This window comes from Zophobas morio, unplaced genomic scaffold, assembly GCF_036711695.1.
Source record: "Zophobas morio isolate AGI-343-1 ecotype UQ-CSIRO unplaced genomic scaffold, CSIRO_AGI_Zmor_V1 ptg000017l, whole genome shotgun sequence".
NCBI classification, from domain to species: domain Eukaryota; kingdom Metazoa; phylum Arthropoda; class Insecta; order Coleoptera; family Tenebrionidae; genus Zophobas; species Zophobas morio.
This window is the reverse complement of record NW_026972122.1, coordinates 280,492-307,852: the sequence shown is the minus strand read 5'-3', so window position 1 is coordinate 307,852 and position 27,361 is coordinate 280,492. Positions and strand designations below refer to the sequence as shown.

Below are 27,361 nucleotides of genomic sequence, written 5' to 3'. Positions count from 1 at the left end.
TAGAAAAACGCGGATTTATCCGGGCGCATCCACCATTTTTGACGAAATTTTAAAATTGCTCAATTGATCTCGAAGAGATGTCAATCTTATCGGAAATTTTCTCAGAATCACGAATCTGTACTTATTTTTACTATACATCCATAAATAACTTAAAAAATGGTGGATTTATCCGCGCGCCTTTACCATTTTTGCCGAAATTTTAAAACTGCTCAAATAGTCCCCCAGAGGTGTCTATCTTATCGACAATTTTCTCAGGATCACAAATCTGTGCTCATTTTTGCTATACATCCACAAATAACTTAGAAAATCGCGATTTATCCGGGCACATCCACCATTTTGAGGAAATTTTAAAATTACTCAATTGATCTCGAAGAGATGTCTATCTTATCGACAATTTTCTCAGGATCGCAAATCTGTGCTTATTTTATCTATACATCCACAAACAACTTAGAAAATCGCGGATTTATCCGGTCGCATCCACCATTTTTGACGAAATTTTAAAATTGTTCAATTGATTTCGAAGAGATGTCAATCTTATCGGAAATTTTCTTAGGATCACGAATCTGTACTTATTTTTATTATACATCCATAAATAACTTAGAAAATGGTGGATTTATCAGCGCGCCTCTACCATTTTTGACGAAATTTTAAAACTGCTCAAATTGCACCGGAGACATGTCTATCTTATCGGCAATTTTCTCAGGATTACAAATCTGTGCTTATTTTTGCTATACATCCACAAATAACTTAGAAAAACGCGGATTTATCCGGGCGCCTCCACCATTTTTGACGAAATTTTAAAACTGCTCAATTGATCTCGAAGAGATGTCAATCTTATCGGAAATTTTCTCAGGATCACGAATCTGTACTTATTTTTATTATACATCCATAAATAACTTAGAAAATGGTGGATTTATCCGCGCGCCTCTACCATTTTTGACGAAATTTTAAAACTGCTCAAATTGCCCCGGAGAAATGTCTATCTTATCGGAAATTTTCTCAGGATCACGAATCTGTGCTTATTTTTACTATACATGCATACATAACTTAGAAAATCGTGGATTCATCCGGAAGCCTCCACAACTTTTGACGAAATTTTGAAACTACTTAAATACTCTATCTTATCGAAAATTTTCTCAGAATTAATACACCTATTAGCGAAAACAATGTAAAGCTTTTCGAAATATTCGGATTCAAAATCATATCCCAAAAATTGCCAATCTTTGTTTTAGTGATTTTAAAAAAAAGATGATAATTTTCGAAGAAAGGAAGCCAAAAATACTTTCATAGATAGAAATCAAGAAGTAATTTTTAAAAATTTTAATTTTAAAACTGCTCAAATTGTCCCGGAGAAGTTGTATATCTTATCGTAAATTTTCTGAGGATCACGAATATGTGCTTATTTTTACTATGCATCCACAAATAACTTATAAAATCGCGGATTTAGCTGGGCGCATCCACCATTTTTGACAAAATTTTAAAATTGCTCAATTGATCCCGAAGAGATGTCAATCTTATCGGAAATTTTCTCGGGATCACGAATCTGTGCTTATTTTTACTATACATGCATAAATAATTTAGAAAATCGTGGATTTATCCGGGAGGCTCCACGGATTTTGACGAAATTTTAAAACTACTTAAATACTCTTATCTTATCGAAAATTTTCTCAGAATTAGCGAAAACAATGTAAAGGTTTTCGAAATATTCGGATTCAAAATCATATCCCAAAAATTGCCAATTTTTGTTTTAGTGATTTTAAAAAAAAGATGACAGTTTTCGAAGAAAGGAAGCCAAAAACACTTTCATAGATAGAAATCAAAAGTAATTTTTCAAAATTTTCATTTTAAAACTGCTCAAATTATCCCGGAGAGTTGTCTATCTTATCGTAAATTCGAGGATCACGAATCTGTGCTTATTGTAATAAATTGCGATTAAACACTACCACTATTTAAAACAGTTATTCCCTAAAATATTTCCAAATTACAACCTGTAAATGTGGTAATTTCTCTTTCATTCATTACATTCAAGGCATTTTTCTATAAACACGAAGTTGTTAAAAACAAATCAATTTGTTTAAACATTGTTAAATTAACCCCGAAAATGTACAATGTCCCGGTCAAAATAAAAAAAATAAAACCGGCAATCTCATCATGACGTTACGTTTTTCGGTCATTTGTGTTCAGTTTTGAGTTTTGATTTTGGTTTGGTGGCGACAACATCGGCATGTCGTTTTTGAATGAACACCGGTTGCACTTGTACCATTTAACCCTGGCGTCGTCCAAGTGGAACGCATTCATGTGTCTTTTGAAGTTAGAACGTTGAACAGTTTTGTATGGACAATGTTGGCACTTGTGCCATTTAACACTGTTCTTGCAATCTAAGACATGTCGCAAATATTGTAACACCGAATGAGTTGCAAAGTTGCATTTTTCACAAATGTGTTGTTCAATATGTGCATTTGCAACGTTTTGTTGTTTAAAGATGTGACACTGTTGCAAATGCTGCTTGAAAAATAGGGTTAGTTCTGTCTGGAAGTTGCAGTCCTTGCAGATGTAAGTTTCAACATTGGAATATTCACAGTTGGAAGGCAGTAAAATGGATTAGTGACGTCTCACATGGTTTATCATAATGAAGAGCGATGTTGTAAAATATGGACACAATTTACAGTGGTGGACATTGTTATGAGGTTTCACATAAGCGAATTCCTCAGAATATTCCAGTATAGACATTTTGATTTATCTAAAATTGATTATTTTTTCACTTGTAGAACATAACCTCAAAGAGCCATACACAGTGTATAAAATTTTCCTTTGTAATTCTTGCTTTGGCTAGCTACTTAACAAAAACCCCCAGAATAGGCGTCTTTTTTATTTTTGATCGCACGTTATAATAAAGCATCTATTAATTCTTTTTTCTCTATAAATGTTTTATGGGTTGCCTATAGCATACTTAACCTTAACCTCTGTTTGACCTTTGAGGTTATGTTGGTTTATCAATGAATTGAAAAAACCTAGACTTTTCTTTGAGCAAAATAAAAAAATATTGCTTCTAGATCGTAGCATCGATGTGAAGACAAGCTTAATTTTGTCGTTAATTAGTAAAATTTTCATCAGGTTGCAAAGTAAGTAAAACTATAAATACTAGTTTTGTCTAACTATGTCCGAATTTAGGTCACATAAATGTCGATTTTGGAATATTCCAAAAAGTTCCCGCCTTTGAGGCCACCCGAAAATGCCCACGTTGGACGTCTTCGTTCATCACTGCTATATTTTAACTGTGAAAGTACGAAGATTGAAACTTACTGCTGCAAAGACTGCGATTTCGAGACAGAACTAACCCTGCTTTACAAGCAGCATGTTGAAAAACGCCACAACATTAAATTAAAAAACCACGAAAAATCGGAGGAGGAATTCACCATAGAAAACTATATTTGTGAAAAATGCAGCTTCGACACTCACTTCTCCCTCAAGTGGCTTCAGCACTCCGTCGCGTGCTTGGGAAATCTAGAAAATTACCACATAACAACTTCTGCCAAAGACGCTGACAATAATTTTTTCATATGGCATCACTGTGACCAGTGTGAGTACAAATGCAAATATAAATACTCCATAAAAATACACAACATTTCAAAGCACTTAAGTGCAGATGAAATACGTTGGTATTACTGCTCACAATGTACATACAAAGCCAAACAGAAACACCATTTAAAAAAACACATATATTCCATGCATGCAGACGAACAACACGTTAAATGGCACGACTGCAAAAGCTGCCAATTTAAGTCAAAAAGTAAGTCGTCTTTGCGCAATCACGTAAAAATGCGCCACTCGGACGAAAAGGACATTAAATGGCACGAGTGCAAAAGCTGTCCTTACAAAGCTAAACAAAAATCGACGTTGGATAGACACATAAACGCGCACCATTTAGATAATCAAGACATTAAATGGTACAAATGCCAAAAGTGTCCATACAAAAGTAAGCAAAATTTTCACTTGAAACTACACATGGTCGCGCGCCATTTGGACGACGGGGATATTAAATGGTACGAATGCCAGAAGTGCCCATACAAAGCTAAACGAAGTTCGCATTTAAGAAATCATATCTTTGGGCACCATTTTGACGAACAAGACGTTAAATGGTACAAATGTACCAAGTGTCCATACAAGGCCGTTCGGCATGATGGTTTGAAACGTCATTTGAAAGTAACTCATTTGAATGAAGAGGAGATTGAGTGGTTCAAGTGCCCGAAGTGTGCGTATAAAGCTAAGTATAAATCGTCCTTGAAGAGACATTTCAGCACGCAGCACGAAAAAATTGTGAGATGGTACGAATGCGAATTTTGTGCATTCAAGACTAAACGTAAGTCGTCGCTAACCAGACATGTAAGCGCGCGCCATTTTGCGTAATTGATGTAAAATAAATATATATGTGATGTCTGTTCAGACTCAGAGTCAGGAGTATACTGGTTTTATTCAGATATAAAGTATGGTTACATATGTACACAATAGGTAGGCAACACATCTTACATTAACTATATTACATCTCCCTTTCTTTTTATAAAACTAATACTAATAATAACACAATGACACTAATGTATGTATACAAGACATAAATTATTACTAACTTAGGAATTAACAAATTGGGGACCAAAATACTTTGGATTTTTCTTAATCGTTCTATGCGGTCTATTTTGAAGTGATATTCGATTATTCGGAGGAATTGGCACAACTAAGGTCGCATGTTGTTGTACCCTGTCCTGTTCTTCATTGGTACCGATATCATTCTCAATATTCGTTTCTATATCTATTTCCTCCCTTCTACGTTTGAGAAATTGTTTGTTTCTTCGTAGGGTTTTACCCTCCTCCGTTTGTATAAGATAGGAACGATCGTTGAGTGATTTCACAATTTTTCCTTTTTTCCATAGAGTGCCAGGTTTGTCCTGATAATATATAAGATTCTCTAGAATTGGTCGCTCTTTAGTACTTCTGTCGTAGTATTTCTTTTGTTTCTGTCTGGCTTGTTCCATTTCTTTATGAAATTTATTTCGCTCGATTAGTTGAGGTTCAAGATGATGTTTTGATCTCGGTACGTTATCTCGAAGTAATCTTGCCATTAGAATTTGTGATGGTGTGTAGGTGCCATATACAGGTGTGTTTCGATAAGCTAGTAAGGCAAGTTCAATATCTGCTTTTGTTTCGATTGTTTTCTTTAATAGTTTTTTGACAGTTTGAATGGTTCTTTCTGCCATTCCATTTCCTTGTTGGTGATATGGAGAACTAGGGTGTATTTGAAATTTCCATTCTTCTGCAAATTTTTGTAGTTCTTGACTAATCAGTTGTGTGCCACTATCTGAGACTACTATAGCTGGTATTCCATGTCTAGCAAAAATAGATTTCAGATGTTTTATAACTGAGGTTGAGGTCATGTTTCTGTTAAGATTTGCAATTTCAGCATATTTTGAATAATAGTCTACTACGAGTAAATAGACTTCTCCATACAATTCATATATGTCAATTCCAACTTTGAACCAGGGAATTTTTTCAATCTGGTGTAATATTTGTGGTTCTTTTGTATTGTTTCGACTATATTGTTGACATATTTGGCATTTGCTGACAAAATTTTCTATTTCTACATTCATGTTTGGCCAGTAGATTGCTTGGTTTGCTCGTTGAATGCATTTATTTATTCCGAAGTGACCAGTGTGAATGCTATTTAAGACTTTAGTGCGCATTTTGTAGGGTATTATTATTTTATTACTTTTATAAATTAAACCCATTCCTTGAAATAATTCATTCTTGAAGTTATAATACTTTTTGATGTTGTCTGGTACTTTACTTTTGTTTTGTGGCCATCCGTTTTCTATGTATTGTTTCAGTTCTTGCATTTCCATATCTTCAGCTGTTGCACTTATCATTTCTTCTAAGCGTTCGTCACTGATTTCTATGCGATCATTTATTAGACAAATTTGACATTCTAAGTCCATTTTTTCTTGATATACTTTTGGTGACATTGATCTCGATAAATGATCTGCAATAATTAGTTCTTTTCCAGGTTTGTATTTGATTTCAATGTCATATTTTTGAAGTGACAGTAGCATACGTTGAAGACGAGCTGGACAATCATTTAGACTTTTCTTAAAAATGGGTATGAGTGGTTTATGGTCAGTTTCCACAGTAAATTTTTGTCCATATATGTATTGGTGAAATTTTTCCACTCCGAAGCAAACTGCTAATAGTTCTTTCTCGATTTGTGCATATTTCGTTTGAGTAGATGTCATGGATTTTGATGCATATGCACAAGGTGACCCGTTCTGAATTAGCACCGCTCCTAAACCATTTTTGGATGCATCTACAGAAATTGTGACTGGAAGGTTTACGTTAAAAAATTGTAAACAAGGAGGTTGCATCAAAAGATTCTTCAATTCTTGAAACGCTTTTTCTTGTTCTTCTTCCCATGCAAATGAATTCTTTTCTTTTAAAAGTTGTCTTAACAAATAAGTTTTTTCTGAAAGATTTTCAATGAATCTTCCTACATATGTAATAAGTCCTAAAAATCTTTGAAGATCTTTCTTACATTTTGGTGATGGCATCTCTTTTAAGGCACTGAGTTTTTCTTCATCTATTTCAACCCCTCTGCCTGAAAATTTATAACCTAAATATGTAACTTCTTGTAGGCCAATTCGACATTTTTCTTTATTAAATTTGATGTTTTGTTCTTGTGCTATTTTTAACACAGCTTCTAAACGTTGGTCGTGTTGTTCTTTGGTTTTTCCGTGTATGAGAATGTCATCAATATAGACCTCTACTCCTTCCATTTGAAAAAGTTGTTGAAATTTTTCTTGAAAAACTTCACTCGCAGTAGTAATGCCAAAGGGCATACGTTTAAATTTGTAGCGGCCAAAAGGAGTTCCAAAAACACATAAATCACTACTTTTTTCATCAAGTGGAATATTCCAAAACCCAGTAGTTGCATCTAGTGTTGTAAAATATTTAGAATCCTTTAAGTTTTTCATAATTTCGTCTATGACCGGAATTTTAAATTTTTGCTTCTTAATTGCTCTATTGAGATCTTTCGGATCTAGACAAATGCGAAGCGATCCATCTGATTTTTTGACTATTACAAATGAATTGAGCCAGTCTGTACTACCATGTACTTTTTCAATTATTTTATTATCTTCCAAATGTTTTAGATATTGTTTAAATTGTTCCTCAATTGCAAATGGGACTTTTCTTATTGGGTGCGAAACTGGTTGTGCATTTTCTTTTAATTCGATGCTATGCGGTTTTCCTAGCATGCCAATGCCTTCAAAAACCAAACTATACTTCGCTAACAAAGTTTGATAATGATTATTTAGGTTAACAAAATTTATACGATTTATTAAGCCTAACTTTTCAGACGTACTTAAACCTAAAATGTTTCTGTGATTATAACCTTTTACTATAAAATATTCAATTTCATAGTCATTGTTTTGAAATTTAGAAGTAATGATACATTTTCCTATTGTAGGTATCAGATTACCGTTATAATCATATAATTTATTCATACATTTTTTTATTATTGACAAACTTAGACCTAATTTATTAAATGTTTGTAATGACATAATGTTAACATCAGCTCCTGTGTCTACCTTAAATATTAAATTTATGTTGTGTATTTGTAAATTTACAGTCCATGAGTTGTTTTTATAGTTTACACTGTCAATGGAAAATTTTATTTTATTGTCATTTTCTTGTTCTGTATTTACTTCATGCAAGGATTTACGTAATTTAGCTTTACAAACTACAGAAAAATGATTGAGCTTTTTACAGAAATTACAGATTTTTTCATAAGCTGGGCAGTTATTAATTTTGTGTGATTTGCCACATTTATTGCAATTAGTGATGAAACGATCTTGCACTGACCTGTTGATTCTTGTTTCCACAGCTTGTTGATGACGTGTTACTTTTGGTGCAACTGTAGTCGTTGACCTTGGCTGCATTTTGTGTGAGAACGTAGTTCCTCGTTTTTGTTGTATTTCATGAACTTGTTTTTGCATATCTTGACTCTGTAATTTTGTATTTTCCCATAAAATACAGGCTTCGATTACGTCTTGTAGGTTTTTGTTTTGTTGGTATAGAAGTTTTTCCCGTAGTATTTCGTCTTGTATGCCTGATATTAATATCGTTTTTACCATGTCATCCTTTAGATTTCCAAATTCACACTTGTTTGCTTGATTCTTTAATTGTGTGGTGAACTGTTCAATGGATTCTTGTGGGGTCTGTCTGAGATTAACGAATTTATACCTTTCGTATGTTACATTTGTTTTGGGGATAAAATAATTATCAAATTTTTCCAGTAGAACGGCAATTTTGTTGCGTTCATTGTCTGCAATGGTGAAAGTATTATAGATGTGCAGGGCCTCTTCACCCATAAAGTGGAGTAGTTGGGCGCATTGAACTGCTTCCTCTTTCGTATTTGTTTCCGACGCAATTAGGTATGTTTGGAATCGTTGTTTCCAAATTTGCCAATTAACGGCCAAATTGTCGGTGAAATTCATCGGGGGAAGTGTTCTCTCCATTTTACTGTATTTTGCTTCTTTAATTTTGTTTAAATTGAAACAATTTGTCGCAGCGCCATGTGATGTCTGTTCAGACTAATCAGAGTCAGGAGTATACTGGTTTTATTCAGATATAAAGTATGGTTACATATGTACACAATAGGTAGGCAACACATCTTACATTAACTATATTACAATATATTAATAAATGGCTGTGTTATTTTTTACACTTTTACGATTAAAAATAAAAAAATGTTATGTAGACTGTAAATAAGTTCATTTGTGTTGTCACTGTGCACTGTATTGTTGGTTGCATATACAAAAATGTATTTTTTAAAAACCCATAATGGAACAGGTGGATATTTATTTATGCATTGCACCCACATACTTAGCCAGTGTTGTTAAATAGTTCACTGCAACTAGTTAAAAATGTAGTTCAAAATCATATGTGATTCAAGTTTTACCGTCATTTTCACCCTTTTCAAAAATCTATTTTGTCAAACGGTGCCTTTGATATTATTAATATCCGACAGATATGATATGACATTACTGTCAGTACATTAAGATTATCTAAATAAAGCACATTTTACAAGTTATGACATTAATGTAAATGACAACTGCTGAAACTGTACTTACAACTTTGACAAATTTTTAACTTATTTTTTTTTATTTTTACACTTTTAATTACATTTTAAACATGTCTTAAGCTTCTTGTTCTGAAAAGATGACCACGTATATTAAGAAAAAAGGCAAAATATAAGGAGTGCAATTTAATTGCAAAATCCTTATTATTTCTCTACAAGAATTATATTAAGAAAAAATGAATGTCAAAGATTAAGCCCCACCGATATCTGCCCTAATCTATATAGTAATGAAGTTGTCATTCGTTGGCAGAGCTAGGGGTGGAGCCTAATTACAAAATCCATATTTCCTTACAAAAATTTACCGTTTTAAGCGTATTTCAAGTTCAAGTTTGTTAAGAATAAAAAAATCATCACACTTGAGATGGGGTGGGTAGGCGGGGTTTATATTTTGCGTTTTTTTATTGTAAAGAAATAAGTACTTTGCAGTCAAGTTCCGCCCCCTTGGTTCACGACGTATTAAAAAAAATCATTACAATTGAGACAGGGCGGGTGGGCGGGCTTACATTTTGCATTTTCGTTTTAATATGGGTAGACTTCTGTTGTGTAAGGAAATATCGATTTTGCAATGAGCCTAAAATTACCATTTTAACCACGTTCTAAGTTTCTTGTGAAAAAATGGCCATGAATATTAAGAAAAAAAAAGGCAAAATAGAAGCCCCGCCCACCCGCCCTGTCTCGATTCTGACGATTTTTTTATTCGTCTTAAGCAGAGGGGTGGAGATTAATTGTAAAATCCTTATTTTTCACGAGAAATTACCATGTGAAATATGTTATTAACTAATCGTGTTATACAAAGGAAACTAAAATGTATTAATTAAAAAAGAAAGCCAAAAGAGAAGCCCCACCCATCTGTCTCAATCTCAATCGTGATCAATTTTTCATTCGTTGTCAGACCGAAGGGCGGAGCCTAATTACAAAATCGATATTTCCCTATACAAATTTACCATTTTAAACATCTTTTAAGTTTCTTGTTGTGAAAAGATGACTACACATATTAAGAAAAAAGGCAAAATACAAGCCCCGCTCACCCTCCCTGTCTCAATTGTGATGTTTTTTTTTAAACATCGAGAGCCAAAAGGGCGCAATTTAATTGCAAAAACCCTTATTTTTTCCCTACAAGAAGTTACCATGTGAGACGTGTTTTTGAGTATTGTCGTATTTAAAGAACACTATGTATATTAAAAAAAAAAAAATTAAAACCAAAGATTAAGTCCCACCCATGGTAATCTAATTAGTAATGAAGTTTTCTTTCGTTGGCAAACCTAGGGGCGGAGCCTAATTGCAAAATACATATTTCCCTACAAAAATTTACCATTTTGAACGTATTTTAAGTTTCTAAGAATAAGAAAATTATCACACTTGACATGGGGTGGGTGGGCGGGGTTTATATTTTGCCTTTATTTCTTAATATATTTAGTATTCTTTGAACAACACAATAGTCAAAAACATGTTTTTAATTTCTTGTCAAGAAATAAATATTTGCAGTTAAGCTCCGCCCTCCTTGTTCTAGGCGAATAAAAAAATCATCACAGTTGAGACCGGGCGGGTGGGCGGGCTTACATTTTGCCTTTTTGTTTTAATATGTTTTAATATGTGTAGACTTCTATTCACAACAAGAAACTTAAAATATGTTTGCTCCTCCCCATAATTGCCAAATCCATATTTTCTTGTAAAAATGTATCATTTTAACCATGTTTTAAGTTTCTTGTTGTGAAAAGATGGCTACCTTATGTATATTAAGAAAAAAAAGACAAAATAGGAGCCCCACCCACCCGCCCTGTCTCGACTGTAATGATTTTTTTATTCGTCGTAAGCCGAAGGGCGGAGATTAATTGTAAAATCCTTATTTTTCACGAGAAATTACCATGTGAAATATGTTATTAACTAATCGTGTTATACAAAGGAAACTAAAATGTAGTAATTAAAAAAGAAAGCCAAAAGAGAAAAGAGAAGCTCCACCCATTCGTCTCGATCTCAGTCGTGATGAATTTTTCATTCGTTCCAGATTGAGGGGCGGAGCGTATTTGCAAAATCGATATTTCCCTATACAAATTTACCATTTTAAACATGTTTTAAGTGTCTTGTTGTGAAAAGATGACTACACGTATTAAGAAAGAAGGGCAAAATATAAGCTCCGCCCACCCGCCCTATCTCAATTGTGATGTTTTTTTTTTAACCATCGAGAGCCGAAAGAGCGGAATTTAATTTAATTGCAAAACCCCTTATTTTTTCTCTACAAGAAACTACCATGTGAGACATGTTTTTGAGAATATTAGGTACCTATTTAAGCAAAAATTAAAGCCAAAGATTAAGTCCCACCCATAGTCATCTAAATAGTAATGAAGTTTTCTTTCGTTGGCAGACCTAGGGGTGGAGCCTAATTGCAAAATCCATATTTCCTTGCAAAAATTTACCATTTTAAACGTGTTTTAAGTTCTTAAGAATAAAAAAATCATCACAATTGAGATGGGGTGGATGGGCGGGGTTTATATTTTGCTCTTTTTTTAATGTACATAGTATTCTTTAAACAACACAATACTCAAAAACATGTTTTTAATTCCTTGTAAAGAAATAAGAATTCTGCAGTTAAGCTCCACCCTCTTGGCTCACGGCGAACAAAAAATTCTTTACAATCGAGATAGGGTGGGTGGGCGGGCTGACATTTTGCCTTTTTGTTTTTATATGTTTTCATGTGTAGACTTGTTTTCACAACAAGAAACTTAAAACATGTTTGCTCCGTCCCATAATTGCCAAATCCATGTTTCCTTGGAAAAATGTATCATTTTCTTCATGTTTTAAGTTTCTTGTTGTGAAAAGATGGCTATGTATATTAAGAAAAAAAAGGCAAAATATAAGCCCCGCCCGCCCACCCTGTCTCGATTCTGACGATTTTTTTATTCGTCTTAAGCAGTGGGGCGGAGATTAATTGTAAAATCCTTATTTTTCACGAGAAATTACCATGTGAAATATGTTATTAACTAATCGTGTTATACAAAGGAAACTAAAATGTATTAATTAAAAAAGAAAGCCAAAAGAGAAGCCCCACCCATCTGTCTCAATCTCAATCGTGATCAATTTTTCATTCGTTGTCAGACCGAGGGGCGTAGCCTAATTACAAAATCGATATTTCCCTATACAAATTTACCATTTTAAACGTGTTTTAAGTGTCTTATTGTGAAAAGATGACTACACATATTAAGAAAGAAAGGCAAAATTTAAGCCCCGCCCACCCTCCCTGTCTCAATTATGATGTTTTTTTTTAAACATCGAGAGCCAAAAGGGCGGAATTTAATTGCAAAAACCCTTATTTTTTCCTACAAGAAGTTACCATGTGAGACGTGTTTTTGAGTATTGTCGTATTTAAAGAACACTATGTATATTAAAAAAAAATTAAAGCCAAAGATTAAGTCCCACCCATAGTAATCTAATTAGTAATGAAGTTTTCTTTCGTTGGCAAACCTAGGGACGGAGCCTAATTGCAAAATACATATTTCCCTACAAAAATTTACCATTTTGAACGTATTTTAAGTTTCTAAGAATAAGAAAATCATCACACTTGACATGGGGTGGGTGGGCGGGGTTTATATTTTGCTCTTTTTTTGTGCATAGTATTCTTTAAACAACACAATACTCAAAAACATGTTTTTAATTCTTTGTAAAGAAATAAGAATTCTGCAGTTAAGCTCCACCCTCTTGGCTCACGGCGAACAAAAAATTCTTTAGAATCGAGACAGGGTGGGTGGGCGGGCTTACATTTTGCCTTTTTGTTTTAATATATTTTAATATGTGTAGACTTGTTTTCACAACAAGAAACTTAAAACATGTTTGCTCCGTCCCATAATAATTGCCAAATCCATGTTTCCTTGGAAAAATGTATCATTTTAACCATCTTTTAAGTTTCTTGTTGTGAAAAGATGGCTATGTATATTAAGAAAAAAAAAAAGACAAGATAGAAGCCCCGCCCGCCCACCCTGTCTCGATTCTGACGATTTTTTTATTCCTCTTAAGCCGAGGGCCGGAGATCAATTGTAAAATCCTTATTTTTCACGAGAAATTACCATGTGAAATATGTTATTAACTAATCGTGTTATACAAAGGAAACTAAAATGTAGTAATTAAAAAAGAAAGCCAAAAGAGAAGCTCCACCCATTCGTCTCGATCTCAGTCGTGATGAATTTTTCATTCGTTCCAGATTGAGGGGCGGAGCGTAATTGCAAAACCGATATTTCCCTATACAAATTTACCACTTTAAACATGTTTTAAGTGTCTTGTTGTGAAAAGATGACTACACATATTAAGAAAGAGAGGCAAAATATAAGCCCCGCCCACCCGCCCTATCTCAATTGTGATGTTTTTTTTTAACCATCGAGAGCCGAAAGAGCGGAATTTAATTTAATTGCAAAACCCCTTATTTTTTCTCTGCAAGAAGTTACCATGTGAGACATGTTTTTGAGTATCGTCGTATTTAAAGAACACTACGTATTTAAAAAAAAAAATTAAAGCCAAAGATTAAGTTCCACCCATAGTAATCTAATTAGTAATGAAGTTTTCTTTCGTTGGCAAACCTAGAGGCGGAGCCTAATTGCAAAATACATATTTCCCTACAAAAATTTACCATTTTAAACGTGTTTCAAGCTCTTAAGAATAAAAAAATCATCACAATTGAGATGGGGTGGGTGGGCGGGGTTTATATTTTGCTCTTTTTTTAATGTACATAGTATTCTTTAAACAACACAATACTCAAAAACATGTTTTTAATTCCTTGTAAAAAAATAAGAATTCTGCAGTTAAGCTCCACCCTCTTGGCTCACGGCGAACAAAAAATTCTTTACAATCGAGACAGGGTGGGCGGGCGGGCTTACATTTTGCCTTTTTGTTTTAATATTTGTAGACTTCTGTTCACAACAAGAAACTTAAAACATGCTTGCTCTTCTCCATAATTGCCAAATCTATATTTCCTTGGAAAAATGTATCATTTTAACCATGTTTTCAGTTTCTTGTTGTGAAAAGATGGCTATGTATATTAAGGGAAAAAAAGACAAGATAGAAGCCCCGCCCACCCGCCCTGTCTCGATTCTGATGATTTTTTTATTCCTCTTAAGCCGAGGGCCGGAGATCAATTGTAAAATCCTTATTTTTCACGAGAAATTACCATGTGAAATATGTTCTTAACTAATCGTGTTATACAAAGGAAACTAAAATGTATTAATTAAAAAAGAAAGTCAAATAATAGTTGCTATGAAATGTGTGTTGCCTACCCTACACACATAAAATTTTCTAACCTCACAAAAGCACTAGACCTACTTTCGCTCTTTTACATCATTTATCTATATAAACAAGCAAACACGTTAATAAGTTCGATAATTTAACTAAACTAAAAATCGGTTTTGGAGTCTTGATTCTGAGCAAATTTCTAAATACGAAGATTAAATTTTTAACTAGAGTACGAAGAGGTGTAAGGTAAGAAAAGAAATAAGTCAATAAATAAGTCGATGATTTATGATTTTAGGGACCCTAAAATGTCGATTCTGGAATACTCTGACAAGTTCGCTAAAGTGAAATCACCTTCAGAAAATGCCCACACTTGTGAAGTTTGTCCCTACTTTACCACATCATTTTTTTCACTGGTAAACCACGTCAAACGTCACGATTCATCGTCCTTACATTTTGACTGTGAATCAGCCGACGTTGAAACATTTTCTTGCAAGGACTGCGGTTTCCAAACAAAGCTAACATTCCTTTTCAAACAACACATTGAAAAACACAGTCACAGTGAAGAAAAAGAATACAGCATCAAAAATTATTATTGTAACAAGTGCAGCTGTGAAACTCATTCAGTGTTGACATACTTTCAACACATGAAAGCACATCTTACAAATGACAGTTTTCACACACCAAATACAAGCAACTTTTTCAAGTATAATTGCAACCAATGCGAGTACAAGTGTAAACGAAAAACGTCTTTAAAAATGCACACAGTGTCAAAACATATGAATGATGACGAAATAACGTGGTATTACTGCGCAAAGTGTCCGTATAAAGGTAAACAAAAGCGGTCGTTGAATGAACACACCACTAGACAACACTCAGATGAACAAAATATTAAATGGTTTGACTGTGGAAAGTGTCCGTACAAGAGCAAGTACCATTCCAATTTAATAAACCACGTAAATTCGCACCACTTGGATAAAGCTGACGTTAAATGGTACGAGTGTAATCAGTGTCCATATAAAGCCAAACACCATGCCAATTTAATCCGGCACGTAAACGAGCGTCATTTGGATGAACAAGAGATTAAATGGTACGAATGCGAAAAGTGCCCATACAAAGCTAAACGAAGTTCCCATTTGAGGAATCACATAATTGGGCACCATTTCGACGTGCAGGATGTTAAGTGGTACAGATGTGATCAATGTCCATATAAGGCTATTCGCAGCGACAGTTTAAAACGGCACCTGAAGGTAAACCATTTAAAAGAGGAGGACATTGAATGGTTCAAATGTGAGCAGTGTTCATACAAAGCCAAGTATAAGTCGTCTTTAAGCAGACATGTCAGCACGCAACATGAAAAAATTATGAAGTGGTTCGAATGCCACAAATGTTCGTTCAAAACTAAGCGTAAGTCGTCGCTAAACAGACACGTGAGCACCCTCCACGTGGATTAAAACGCTTGTTGGTTTTATTTTTTTAATAAATGTTTTCAAAATCAGTTGAAATGTGTGTTGCCTATCCTTAAATTTTGTCCCCAAATGGCCGACTATATAGGGACTTTTGGCGAAAATTACTAGATTTGACATTATTTTCTACCAAAAATGGCGGTTAGTTTGTTTACTTCGAGTACCTGATCCCAATCATGTGTGTTTTTGAGGTTATGTTGGATAATAAAATTTAATTTTTTCAACATTTTCGACAAACATTGTAACACATATAATAATACAGAAACGACACGGACTAGTAGGTAAGAAAAGGACAATTTATTTCATAAAACAATTTTTTGCACGAATTTAGGTAAACGCAAATGTCGATCCTGGAATACTCTGAGAAGTTGGCACGTGTGAAATCCGAGTCCAACAATATCCACAATTGTAAAGTGTGCCCATACTTTACAACCTCATTTTTCTTGATGGTGAATCACGTTAAACGCCACCGGTCATCGTTGATTCGTTTCAACTGTGAAATTGCCAAAGTTGAGACTTACCACTGCAAGGACTGCAACTTCCAAACAGACTTAATACTTATTTTCAAACAGCACATTCAGCAATTTCATAGAAACAAACAAGAGCACGAAAAACAATTTTCAGAAGATTACACAGTTCAAAGTTATGTTTGTGAAAAGTGCAACTTTGAAACACACTTTGTGTTTAAATGGCTGCAACACACTACAGTCTGTTTGGAAAATAAAGACACAGATGTTTTCCCATGGTTCAGCTGTGACCACTGTGACTACAAATGCAAGAAAAAGTATTCAATAAAAGACCACATCATTTCAAGACACTTGCACATAGACCAGATTTCTTGGCACCGGTGTGGAGATTGTGACTACAAATCCAAGTTCAAGTCACGCTTAAAACGTCACATAAATGGCCAGCATTCAAAAGGCCAAGATATTAAATGGTACAAATGCAAAGTGTGTCCATACAAAAGCAAATATAATTCCACTTTAATGATGCACGTTAATGCACGTCATTTGAAGATAGAAGATATTAAATGGTATGAATGCACCAAATGCTCCTACAGAACAAAATATAACCACCATTTAAAAATGCACTTTAACGCTCTTCATTCAAAGGAACAAGATATTAAATGGCACGAATGCCAGAAGTGCTCATACAAAGCCAAATATAAATCAACGTTAAGCAGACACATGAAGGCGCGTCATTTAAATCAAGAACACATTAAATGGTACGAATGCAAAAAGTGTTCCTACAAAACCAAAGAAAATTCACACTTGAAAAGACACATAAAAGCGCATCATTTAGATGAAAACGAAATCGTGTGGTATCGGTGCAAAGATTGCCCGTATAAGTCTAAGCAAAATTATCATTTGAATAGACACATACGGGTGCACCATTTAGATGCACGAGATATTAAATGGTACGAATGTGAACATTGTCCATACAAAGTTAAAGAACGGTACAGTTTGCAAAGACACGTAAACTGGCACCATTCAGAAGAGCAAGATGTTAAATGGTATGAATGCGTAAAGTGCCATTTTAAAACTAGAGACAGTTCGAGTTTAAACCAACATGTGAAGAGACACTCAAGACGGACGAACACGTGATATTTTTGTGTTTTTCTTAGAGAGAAGTATTAAGTAGGATTTTTTGTGTAACTTGTAACTATTAAACAACATTTAAAGTTTTTAGACACTGGATTTTTGTTCTATATGTCGCTCAATATAAGTTTATGCGTTTATGGGATGTTATTAATTCATCTGTCATAAGTATTGTGTGTTGCCTACTTTAGGTGCATTAGATATTAAATAAAAATATATCTGAAAACTAGAACTATTTTCCACCAGTGTAGTTCATGTTAGAAAGTACACATCAATTTTAGTCAACAATTGTTTAATTAAAATGAACACAAAATTGCTTTAGACAAGAAAATGCAATTTTGAGGTTATGTGCATCTGTGGTTGCAAAAGTTGATTCAGGTTTGTTTTAACACTGAAACGTCTAAACCAATTAATTGTAAAATTTTAGGTAAATACCCCCCACTAATTATTCGACTATATTTTTGAATCCGTGCCTGTATTTCAGATAAATTAAAATGTCGTTTTTGGAATCCTCTAAAACATCTGGAATTTCGAAAAATCTGGACAGTTCTCACGGTTGTGATTTTTGCCCATACTCCACAACCTCGTTTTGTCTTATGAAAGACCACGTCAGACGCTATCATGTATTATCGCCACCGTTTAACTGTGAACACACCAATCTTGAATGTTACAAGTGCAAGAACTGCCACTTCCAGACAGAATTGCTCCTTCTTTTCAAACAACATGTTGATCAATGCGGTAGTTTCAAAAAAGAAAAGGAAGACAATTTTTCATGTGAAGAATACACCATACAAAACTATATTTGCGAAGAGTGTAATTTTGAAACACATTTTGTGGTTAAATGGATTCAACACATTGCATTTTGTTTAAAAAACATGGGAAAACCGCCAACAATAAGTGAAACTGGTGACAAAAGTGCGTCTGTGTGGTATAGCTGTGATCAGTGTGAACTCAAGTATAAATGTAAAAGATCTTTAAACATACACAAAATTTCAAAACACTTGAGTGACAATGAAATACTTTGGTATTACTGTGCAGAGTGTTCATATAGAGCCAAGCTAAAGGGTAATTTAAAGTTTCATATAAACATGCGGCACATGCATGAAGATGCTGTTAAATGGTACCAATGCCAAAAGTGTCCATATAAAACTAGAAAAGCTTTCAATTTACAAAAACACCAACCTGTGCATCATAAAATACAAAGTATTAAATGGCATGAATGCCAAAACTGCTCATTTAAAACCAAGTTTAAGACAGTTTTAAATAGACACATAAACGCTGACCACCCAGAAAAAACGACTTTAAAGTGGTATGAATGCAAAAAATGTGCATTTAAAAGTAAATACAGCGGCAGTTTAAAAAGTCACACAAGTGTGCACCATTCAGATAAAAAGGATGTTAAATGGTATGAGTGCAAACTTTGCTCATACCGAACCATATATGCAACGTCACTACGGAATCACAACACTGCGCACCATGTGGACGATAAGGATATTAAATGGTATGAGTGCAAAACATGCCAATTTAAAAGTAAACGCAAAGGGGTTCTAAAGCAGCACGTAGAAACACTTCACTCAAATGAAGCGAACACAAAATGGCACGAGTGCAGTAAATGCGGATTCAAAACTAAATACAAATCGAATTTAGTGGTACACATAAATGCTCACCACTTGGATGCACAAGATATTAAATGGCACGAATGCGAAAAGTGCCCATACAAAGCTAAACTTAAATCTAGCTTAAAAAGTCACGTGAATGTTTGGCACTTGGATGACGAAAACGCTAAATGGCATGAATGCGAATTGTGCCCGTACAAAGCTAAACATAAATCTAGCTTGAAACTGCACGTGAATGTTCGGCACTTGGATGAACAGAATGCCAAATGGTATGAATGCGAAAAATGTCCTTATAAAGCTAAACGTAGAGCGTTGTTAAATCAACACGTAAACGTGCACCATTTAGACAAAAAAGATGTTAAATGGTACGAGTGCAAACTTTGTCCATTTAGAACCTTATATAGAACGTCATTACGGAATCACAACAAAGCGCGCCATTTGGGCAATAAGGACGTTAAATGGTACGAATGCGAAGACTGTGCATACAAGTGTAAGCGAAAATCGGCTCTAAAGAAGCACTGCAGTAAATGTGAATTCAGAACTAAACGTATTTAGATCGAATTTAATTACACACGTAAATGGACACCATTAATTTTACGCATTGCTAAAAATATTAATAAAAATGTAAATAAATTAATAAATATTTATAGAAACTGTAATGATTTTCGTTCTATGGGTGCTTTCACTGTACATTGTATCGTCGGTTGCTTACATACAAAAAATAAAACAAATTGGAACGACCGTTCAAATAAAAACGACGTCAAGCTGGCTTTGGAAATGTGAACGTAGGGCTTGGTGACTGTGAGGTTATGTTAAATGTCATTAAATAGAAGATGTTGGACCACCGATTAACAGAATTAAAAACATTTTGTAACAATGGGATTGTTCTTGATTTCGTTGACGTTCTCTATAATTCGTGCTTGAAGGTGATCGAAATCATTCATTTGGACCTGAAAAATTGTTTTTTTTTTTTGTTTAACAACAATTAATCGTAATGACTACGACGCCATAGTTTCCCCAACACGTGTAGCTAAATTTGTTTTATTGTTTGTAAATTCACAGTTCATGTTAGGATTTTAATCGTTACTGGTTCGAACACAATTTAACAGTCATAAGATTGTCCAGATAAAGTACTTGTTAGAAGATTTCTTGAGATTCACTTAGTTAGACTTTTAGTCCTTTGTTTATTAAGTTATAAATATGGTTTTCGAATGTTTATACTTTTAAGTGTTACATTGTAATACTTCATAATTCCTCACACATAATTGTTAATAGTTTATTTATGGCAATTAATCAATCTAACGTTGTCCCACTCTGGGAAAAGGACCGTGAAAGTATGGTAGAAATCATAATATCGTGGACTGAGGTACGGGGGATTATAAATTTTTACCTTTAGGCAGTTATCATCGTTATTATCATCATCACATCACCGAGACATATTTGCTCCCAGCGCTGGACGAATTTTGTATTTATTCATCATGGCATAATTTAACATAATGTAAACTCTTTGTTTGAATCGTTGATAAAGTGTGGCATAATTTAACATCGCGTAAATTCTTTGTTCTGGCAGAGGCCATGTTGAAAGAGTATTTCCAAACCGAGCACATGTTTGAACTGTTAAATCTGGTTGAACAAATTAAGAACATTGTGGATCATACGGAATGTATATTTTATTCTTTTGATTTAGACCATTATTTGCACAGCGCCACACGATTGATTACATTGAACGTAAATTTCATGCTGTGCAGTTTCTAACCTCACGTATTTTTTTTGTCTGCACCAGTTTTAGTTCACACCAGATCTTTTTGTTTTTATGAATGTTTGCTAGTTTTTATAGTTTTGTAAATATTTTGTTGATTTATGTTTCCATCACATAATAACTTGTCTAATGTCCAATCTTAATCTCAGATAAGAATTGTTTGCTGTTTAAATTTCGCGGAAGTGTATGGTGAGTTTAAATGTTGTTTATTGTTCTTTTGAAACTTTAACACTTGTTCGATTGTAGTTTAATATCAGAGTCATAAGAATTGAACATTTAAATGGAATTGAGGTAAATAATACAGAAACACGTGGCGAAAGCGGAGTGTGCGGTTCCTTGTCGAGCACAAAAGACGCAGATCTAGAATACAAGTCAGGGAAGCGGTCGGTATGACGTGACGCTATCAACTTATTTGTAGCCGTGAGTTCCAACCACGAGTTTGCGACCGTAACGGCCTGTTGGTGCGGCACGTTTCTTCGTTAGATAGAGGGGTGCTGGGCGGCATGTGCTTGCCGATAAGAAAATCACCGTCGTGGGGGGAGAACAGCCACAACCAGGAGCCCCAAACTCCGCTCGTGCTACAACACCACCTATGGGTATTTTTACTGTGCTCTAAAATGAAATTGTGATTTCAAAATTTCTTATCGGCTACGTGTAAATGTATCGTAAATATTAGTCCACCGATAATTACCTGAGGACCCAAATCTTTTAATCTTTAATAAAAAGGATGTTTCTAAATACTTAGAAGGGGGCACAAGATAATGTAAACTTAAAAGTCTGTCTTTAATTGCCTCTTACTTGGCGTTGTGTCTTACAGATTAAATTTAGAAAAGCTTAGAGTGTGGACACTCTCATAAACTTTTATTGTCGGATTATGAGGGGTTTAAAAGGACGGATTACCTATTATAAATTTGAGTGGACCAGAAAAATGGCTAAAGTTTGTTTGACCTAGAATTTTAAATATTCTGCCCTTGTTTATTTAATTATTTATTAAGATATTTTACTTCTGTAAAGCGCAATGGATTATTTAATACAATTTCTACTAATGTACTTTTTTGAAAATTTAAAATTGACTCATAAATAGCAAAAACCAGATAATCTCATACTCATTACAATTTTAACGCGCGAAAAGCAGTCTGGACAGGGTTTTTTACGCTCATTTCAACGGTGTGAAGTTTATTACAATCGGAACTATACTTTTGGCAAAAACTATGCTGGAATATACTTTAGCTCACCCTTAAAATGATGAAGAGCTTATGTATATTATGGTTACCTTGTTTCTTAACAAATTCTGTGCTAAACTCGTTTTAGATTTTAACTCCGTACTGGGGGACGAACCAGGTATAATAATCCCAGCAGGTCAGGTAAACGATTCGTAGAGAAAATCAAAACAATATTTTTGAGTATTTGGATTAAAAGTAATTGTAAAAGTGGCTGAATTACTCAAAAAAAATTGTAGTCAATATCTTTGATTATGACTTGATGACTTTCATGAGTCAGCTGTATTATGTGTTGCCTACTTTAGGTGCTTTAAATACTAAATGAAAATGTATCTGAAAACCAGAACTGTTTTCCACCGATTTTCATGTTAGAATGTACACATCAATTTTAATCAACAATTATTTAATTAAAATGAACACACTTGCATTAGACAAGAAATTTCAATTTTGAGGTTATGTGCATCTGTGGTTGCAAAAGTTGATTCAGGTTTGTTTTAACACTGAAACGTCTAAACCAATTAATTGTAAAATTTTAGGTAAATACCCCCCACTAATTATTCGACTATTCTTTTGAATCCGTGCCTGTATTTCAGATAAATTAAAATGTCGTTTTTGGAATCCTCTAAAACATCTGGAATTTCGAGAAATCTGGACAGTTCTCACGGTTGTGATTTTTGTGCGTACTCTACAACCTCGTTTTGTCTTATGAAAGGCCACGTCAGACGCTATCATGTATTATCGTCACCGTTTAACTGCGAACACACCAACCTCGAATGTTACAAGTGCAAGAACTGCCATTTCCAGACAGAATTGCTACTTCTTTTCAAACAACATGTTAATCAATGTGGTAGTTTTAAGAAAGAAAAGGAAGACAATTTTACGTGTGAAGAATACACCATACAAAACTATATTTGTGAAGAGTGTAATTTTGAAACACATTTTGTGGTTAAATGGATTCAACATATTGCATTTTGTTTAAAAAACGTGGGAAAGCCTCCAACAGTAAGTGAAAATGTTGATAAAAGTTTGTCTGTGTGGTATAGCTGTGATCAGTGTGAACTCAAGTATAAATGTAAAAGATCTTTAAACATGCACAAAATTTCAAAACACTTGAGTGACAATGAAATACTTTGGTATTACTGTGCAGAGTGTTCATATAGAGCCAAGCTAAAGGGTAATTTAAAGTTTCATATAAACATGCGGCACATGCATGAAGATGCCGTTAAATGGTACCAATGCCAAAAGTGTCCATATAAAACTAGAAAAGCTTTCAATTTACAAAAACACCAACCTGTGCATCACAAAATACAAAATATTAAATGGCATGAATGCCAAAACTGCTCATTTAAAACCAGGTTTAAGTCAGTTTTAAATAGCCACATAAATGCTGACCATCCAGAAAAAACGAGCTTTAAGTGGTATGAATGCAAACAATGTACATTTAAAAGTAAATACAGGTGTAGTTTAAAAAGTCACACAAATTCACACCATTCAGAAGTACAAGATATTAAATGGTATGAATGCCAAAAGTGCGCATATAAAACTAAATATAAAGCTAGTTTAAAAAGTCACGTGAATGTTCGCCACTTAGATGAACAAAATGCCAAATGGTATGAATGCAAAAAATGTCCTTACAAAGCTAAACTTAGAGAATTATTATACCAACACATAAACGCGCACCATTCAGACAAAAACGATGTTAAATGGTACGAGTGCAAACTTTGTTCATACCGAACGATATATAGAACGTCATTACGGAATCACAACAATTCGCACCATCTGGACGATAAAGATATTAAATGGTATGAGTGCAAAATATGCCAATTTAAGAGTAAACGAAAAGGGGATCTAAAGCAGCACGTAGACACGCTTCATTCAAACGAAGCCAATACAAAATGGCACGAGTGCAGTAAATGCGAATTCAAAACTAAATACAAATCTAGTTTAATGGCACACATAAATGCGCACCACTTAGATGCACAAGATATTAAATGGTATGAGTGCGAAAAGTGCCCATACAAAGCTAAACTTAAATCTAGCTTAAAAAGTCACGTGAATGTTTGGCACTTGGATGACGAAAACGCTAAATGGCATGAATGCGATTTGTGCCCGTACAAAGCTAAACATAAATCTAGCTTGAAACTTCACGTGAATGTTCGGCACTTGGATGAACAAAATGCCAAATGGTATGAATGCGAAAAATGTCCATATAGAGCTAAACGTAGAGCGTTGTTAAACCAACACGTAAACGCGCACCATTTGGATAAAAAAGATGTTAAATGGTATGAGTGCAAGCTTTGTCCATACAGAACGGTGTATAGAGGGTCGTTACGATATCACAACAATGCGCGCCATTTGGACGATAAGGACGTTAAATGGCACGAATGCGAAGAGTGTACATACAAGTGTAAGCGAAAATGGGTTCTAAAGCAGCACATTGACGCGATTCACTCGAATAGAGAGAACACTAAATGGTATGAGTGCAGTAAATGTGAATTCAAAACTAAATATAGATCGAATTTAATTACACACGTAAATGGACGCCATTAGGATAGTGTATTTACTGTAATTGTTAAAAATATTAATAAAAATGTAAACAAATTAACAAAATATTTATTGAAACTGTAATGATATGTGGTGAAACCAGCAATCGTTCTAGGGATATTCTCACTTTACATTGTATCGTCGGTTGAATTTGTTTAAATTAACAACCAACTCTCACTCAATCTTGATATACTCTAGGCAATAGGAACTCGATGTTGTTTCACCGTTTGGTGACGGTAGCGGTGTGGGGGTGCCCGATGATGCCCCAATTGACTGAATAACGATTCTTGGGGGCGACGAACTTGCCGGGGCAGCAAGAGCCACATCTTCTTCATCCACAATGCGAGCGACAGCGTGACGAATTTCGCTTTTCAGTTTTCTTTTATAAAAATCAGACCGTAAACCTTTTAATTCCATTGCCACATATTGAATGAAACGATCGTCCGCGTCTGAGGCTTCCGGCACAGTTGGCGGGGTTCGTTTGAGCAATGGGTCGTCTTCGATATCTTTTTTTTTTCTTTTCTGTCGCTGACTAATCGTTTTTCGTTTTTGCTTCTTCGGAGATTCTTCTTTGTCGATGCCTTGTTTATCAACATCATCATGTGACACTTGTTCTTCAGATGGTGTATCTGCCTTAAAAAAGTCAAAATACAAGTTATTACTTAATTTTTGGGTTGCATTTTGAATTTACTCGGGACCATTCTGTATAAATTATACAATTTTATTATTCCTTACCACGTCAACTATTTCCTTCGATAATGTTTTTGAAGATCGTCTGCAATTTGCAGTCAAGGCAGGTATCAGGAATTCTAGGACTGTGAAAAATGGCCACTTACTAACACAACTGTCATCGGTGGCACCCCTGCTACGTCTAATGCGAGTTTTATTTAATTCTTGGCAGAGCTAGAATTCAGTGGTTATTATTACTCCAATGTTTTTGGTTAAAAATCTACCGGGTGTTCGATTTTAACATCCCATTTATTTTGTATTAATGTCTTTAATTAAATATAAATACTTCAAGTACTTTTGCCTCAAAAAGTTAAATGCGGGCAGTAATATCTAACCTAAAAAGTGATTTCATGTCGTCTTTCGTGTTAATTTTTGCTATTTCAACTTTCAGTGAAAATTGTGACACCCGGTATAGTTATTACCTGGTTTCTTAAATTGTGTATTTTCCTTTGCACTTCTTCCACAACACAGTTGAAGTTTACGGCCAGTTCCTTCCACGCTCGATTTTTTAACTCTCGATTTTTGTGTTGTATGTTTGTCGTATCCCACAGAATCGACGTTTCTTTGTACTTTGCGATGAGGTTGGCTGTTTGGTCTTTCGACCACTCAATCCTTGACATTGTGAACGGTTCCGCTTATTTTCAGAGAGCACTGTCCACTTTGAAACTTATCGAGAGTCACTTTCTCATAGACACAGTTTGACGTGCTCACTTGAGAGCAGGCCTGGACACACTCGCTCGCCGCGATGGCAACCGAATCTTCCACGTGTTGTTTTCACAAGTGTATCGATTGGACAGAAAACGAGAAAACCTCTCGAGAGCTGATCTCGAGAGTATTTCTCTCAAGTGGACACGTGACATGCGGATACAAGGTTGTTCATGTCAACAGGAAAATCACTCATCGGATATAATCACTGTCTATGTAAAACAAATCAAATTTTACTTAATTTCGTCCATTAACACAGATTCAAAATATGTTTTAGTTTGTGATGGTAAGTGGCAGAAAAGACTGTAAAGATGGTGGTAAATGGTGTCTTAAAGTCAGTTTGAAATGATTTTGTCGGACATACATAACCTCAATTTTTTAATGCCAATAAAACTAGAAAGTGTTGATAGGCAACACACTTTACACAAATTTATTAAAAACGAAAGCAATATTAACAGCAACTTAACATAAATTACAGCCAATTGTATTTTAATTCTAATTAGAATCCTTATTTATATGTGCCTCTTTCCATGTCTTTTCAAATTCGACTTGTCCTTAGTTTTATACGGACACTCCTTACATTCATGCCACACAACAACCCGTTCCGCTTTATCTGCATGCCGTGCTTTTATATGTCGGGTGAAATTCGACTTTTCTTTAGTTTTGAACGGGCATTTTTGGCACTCGTGCCACTTAACATTCCAATTCTCCCTACCCAAATGGCGCCTCTTCACGTGTTCATTCAAAGTCGATTTATTTTTGGTTTTGAAGTCGCAGTATTTGCATTCATACCATTTAATGTCTTTCTCATCCAGGTGGCGCGCATTTACGTGATCTTTTAAAGACGAACTCAGTTTGGTTTTAAAGGGGCAGCAGTCGCATTCGTACCATTTAACTTCCTGTGCTTCCAAATGTTTCACATTTATGTGTCTTCTTAAGCTAGTACTGTGAATAGATTTGTATGCACACTTTTTGCATTCATACCATTTAACGTTTTCTTTGACTAGATGGCGCACGAACGAGTGTTTTTTTAAAGATAATTCGTACTTAGTTTTAAATAGGCACTTGTCGCATTCGTACCATTTAATGTCGTCCAAGTGGTTTATTTTTATGTGGCGGGTTAACTCAGAACCTCGCTTTGATTTATATGGACACTTTGCACATTTACACCATTTGATGTCTTTTTCGTCTACGTGGTTTACAATTACGTGTCTTTTTAAATATGCTCTGTGTTTAGCTTTGTATGGACATTGGGCACATTGATGCCACAATATTTCGTCGTCTTTTGAGTGATTTGAGATTTTGTGCATCTTTAAAGCCTGTTTACTCCTG

General features: G+C 34.6%; 6 protein-coding genes across 10 annotated transcripts; 5 read left to right on the top strand and 1 right to left on the bottom strand.

Annotated features, from left to right (window-relative positions):
* Window positions 1–2,416: 2,416 nt before the first annotated feature.
* LOC135130202 (zinc finger X-chromosomal protein-like) lies at window positions 2,417–8,719 on the top strand. Of its 2 annotated transcripts, XR_010280705.1 has the most exons (3): window positions 2,417–3,122; window positions 3,172–4,466; window positions 8,644–8,719. XR_010280705.1 is itself a non-coding variant. In XM_064057557.1 (2 exons), exon 2 carries the CDS (start codon window positions 3,181–3,183, stop codon window positions 4,405–4,407), a length of 1,227 nt encoding a protein of 408 aa, XP_063913627.1. In that variant the 5' UTR covers window positions 2,417–3,122; window positions 3,172–3,180; the 3' UTR covers window positions 4,408–4,533. The 2 variants fall into 2 exon arrangements, 1 of the variants encoding a protein (XP_063913627.1); XM_064057557.1 differs by lacking the exon at window positions 8,644–8,719 and having other exon boundaries at window positions 3,172–4,533.
* A 5,754-nt stretch (window positions 8,720–14,473) lies between these two features.
* On the top strand, window positions 14,474–15,849 carry LOC135130233 (zinc finger protein 64-like). Of its 2 annotated transcripts, none has more exons than XM_064057587.1 (2): window positions 14,474–14,636; window positions 14,691–15,849. In XM_064057587.1, exon 2 carries the CDS (start codon window positions 14,701–14,703, stop codon window positions 15,844–15,846), a length of 1,146 nt encoding a protein of 381 aa, XP_063913657.1. In that variant the 5' UTR covers window positions 14,474–14,636; window positions 14,691–14,700; the 3' UTR covers window positions 15,847–15,849. The 2 variants fall into 2 exon arrangements, with proteins under 2 accessions (XP_063913657.1, XP_063913656.1); XM_064057586.1 differs by having other exon boundaries at window positions 14,474–14,641.
* A 175-nt stretch (window positions 15,850–16,024) lies between these two features.
* LOC135130164 (zinc finger Y-chromosomal protein 1-like) lies at window positions 16,025–17,546 on the top strand. 2 transcript variants are annotated; one of them, XM_064057509.1, is made up of 2 exons: window positions 16,025–16,135; window positions 16,190–17,546. In XM_064057509.1, exon 2 carries the CDS (start codon window positions 16,200–16,202, stop codon window positions 17,460–17,462), a length of 1,263 nt encoding a protein of 420 aa, XP_063913579.1. In that variant the 5' UTR covers window positions 16,025–16,135; window positions 16,190–16,199; the 3' UTR covers window positions 17,463–17,546. The 2 variants fall into 2 exon arrangements, with proteins under 2 accessions (XP_063913579.1, XP_063913578.1); XM_064057508.1 differs by having other exon boundaries at window positions 16,025–16,139.
* Window positions 17,547–17,642: 96 nt separating this feature from the next.
* LOC135130194 (zinc finger protein 699-like) lies at window positions 17,643–19,664 on the top strand. Of its 2 annotated transcripts, none has more exons than XM_064057548.1 (2): window positions 17,643–17,834; window positions 17,941–19,664. In XM_064057548.1, exon 2 carries the CDS (start codon window positions 17,951–17,953, stop codon window positions 19,625–19,627), a length of 1,677 nt encoding a protein of 558 aa, XP_063913618.1. In that variant the 5' UTR covers window positions 17,643–17,834; window positions 17,941–17,950; the 3' UTR covers window positions 19,628–19,664. The 2 variants fall into 2 exon arrangements, with proteins under 2 accessions (XP_063913618.1, XP_063913619.1); XM_064057549.1 differs by having other exon boundaries at window positions 17,643–17,883.
* Window positions 19,665–22,543: 2,879 nt separating this feature from the next.
* Window positions 22,544–24,601, top strand: LOC135130555 (zinc finger protein 43-like). The gene is made up of 2 exons (XM_064057961.1): window positions 22,544–22,587; window positions 22,645–24,601. The coding sequence occupies exon 2, from the start codon at window positions 22,655–22,657 to the stop codon at window positions 24,599–24,601; it is 1,947 nt and encodes a 648-aa protein (XP_063914031.1). The 5' UTR covers window positions 22,544–22,587; window positions 22,645–22,654.
* A 43-nt stretch (window positions 24,602–24,644) lies between these two features.
* On the bottom strand, window positions 24,645–26,176 carry LOC135130311 (uncharacterized). Its single transcript, XM_064057675.1, has 3 exons — window positions 25,747–26,176; window positions 25,331–25,498; window positions 24,645–25,228 (listed from the first exon to the last, which is right to left on the bottom strand). The coding sequence occupies exons 1-3, from the start codon at window positions 25,942–25,944 to the stop codon at window positions 24,770–24,772; spliced, it is 825 nt and encodes a 274-aa protein (XP_063913745.1). The 5' UTR covers window positions 25,945–26,176; the 3' UTR covers window positions 24,645–24,769.
* Window positions 26,177–27,361: the final 1,185 nt, after the last annotated feature.

What these genes read in the sequence shown, in the direction of transcription:
- LOC135130202 (XM_064057557.1), top strand. Translation starts at nt 3,181, where the DNA reads ATGTCGATTTTGGAATATTCCAAAAAGTTCCCGCCTTTGAGGCCACCC.
- LOC135130233 (XM_064057587.1), top strand. Translation starts at nt 14,701, where the DNA reads ATGTCGATTCTGGAATACTCTGACAAGTTCGCTAAAGTGAAATCACCT.
- LOC135130164 (XM_064057509.1), top strand. Translation starts at nt 16,200, where the DNA reads ATGTCGATCCTGGAATACTCTGAGAAGTTGGCACGTGTGAAATCCGAG.
- LOC135130194 (XM_064057548.1), top strand. Translation starts at nt 17,951, where the DNA reads ATGTCGTTTTTGGAATCCTCTAAAACATCTGGAATTTCGAAAAATCTG.
- LOC135130555 (XM_064057961.1), top strand. Translation starts at nt 22,655, where the DNA reads ATGTCGTTTTTGGAATCCTCTAAAACATCTGGAATTTCGAGAAATCTG.
- LOC135130311 (XM_064057675.1), bottom strand. Translation starts at nt 25,944, where the DNA reads ATGTCAAGGATTGAGTGGTCGAAAGACCAAACAGCCAACCTCATCGCA. An exon ending in TACACAATTTAAGAAACCAG is followed by an intron (nt 25,499 to 25,746) that starts GTAATAACTATA and finishes ACTGAATTCTAG; the next exon opens with CTCTGCCAAGAATTAAATAA. An exon ending in CGAAGGAAATAGTTGACGTG is followed by an intron (nt 25,229 to 25,330) that starts GTAAGGAATAAT and finishes GACTTTTTTAAG; the next exon opens with GCAGATACACCATCTGAAGA.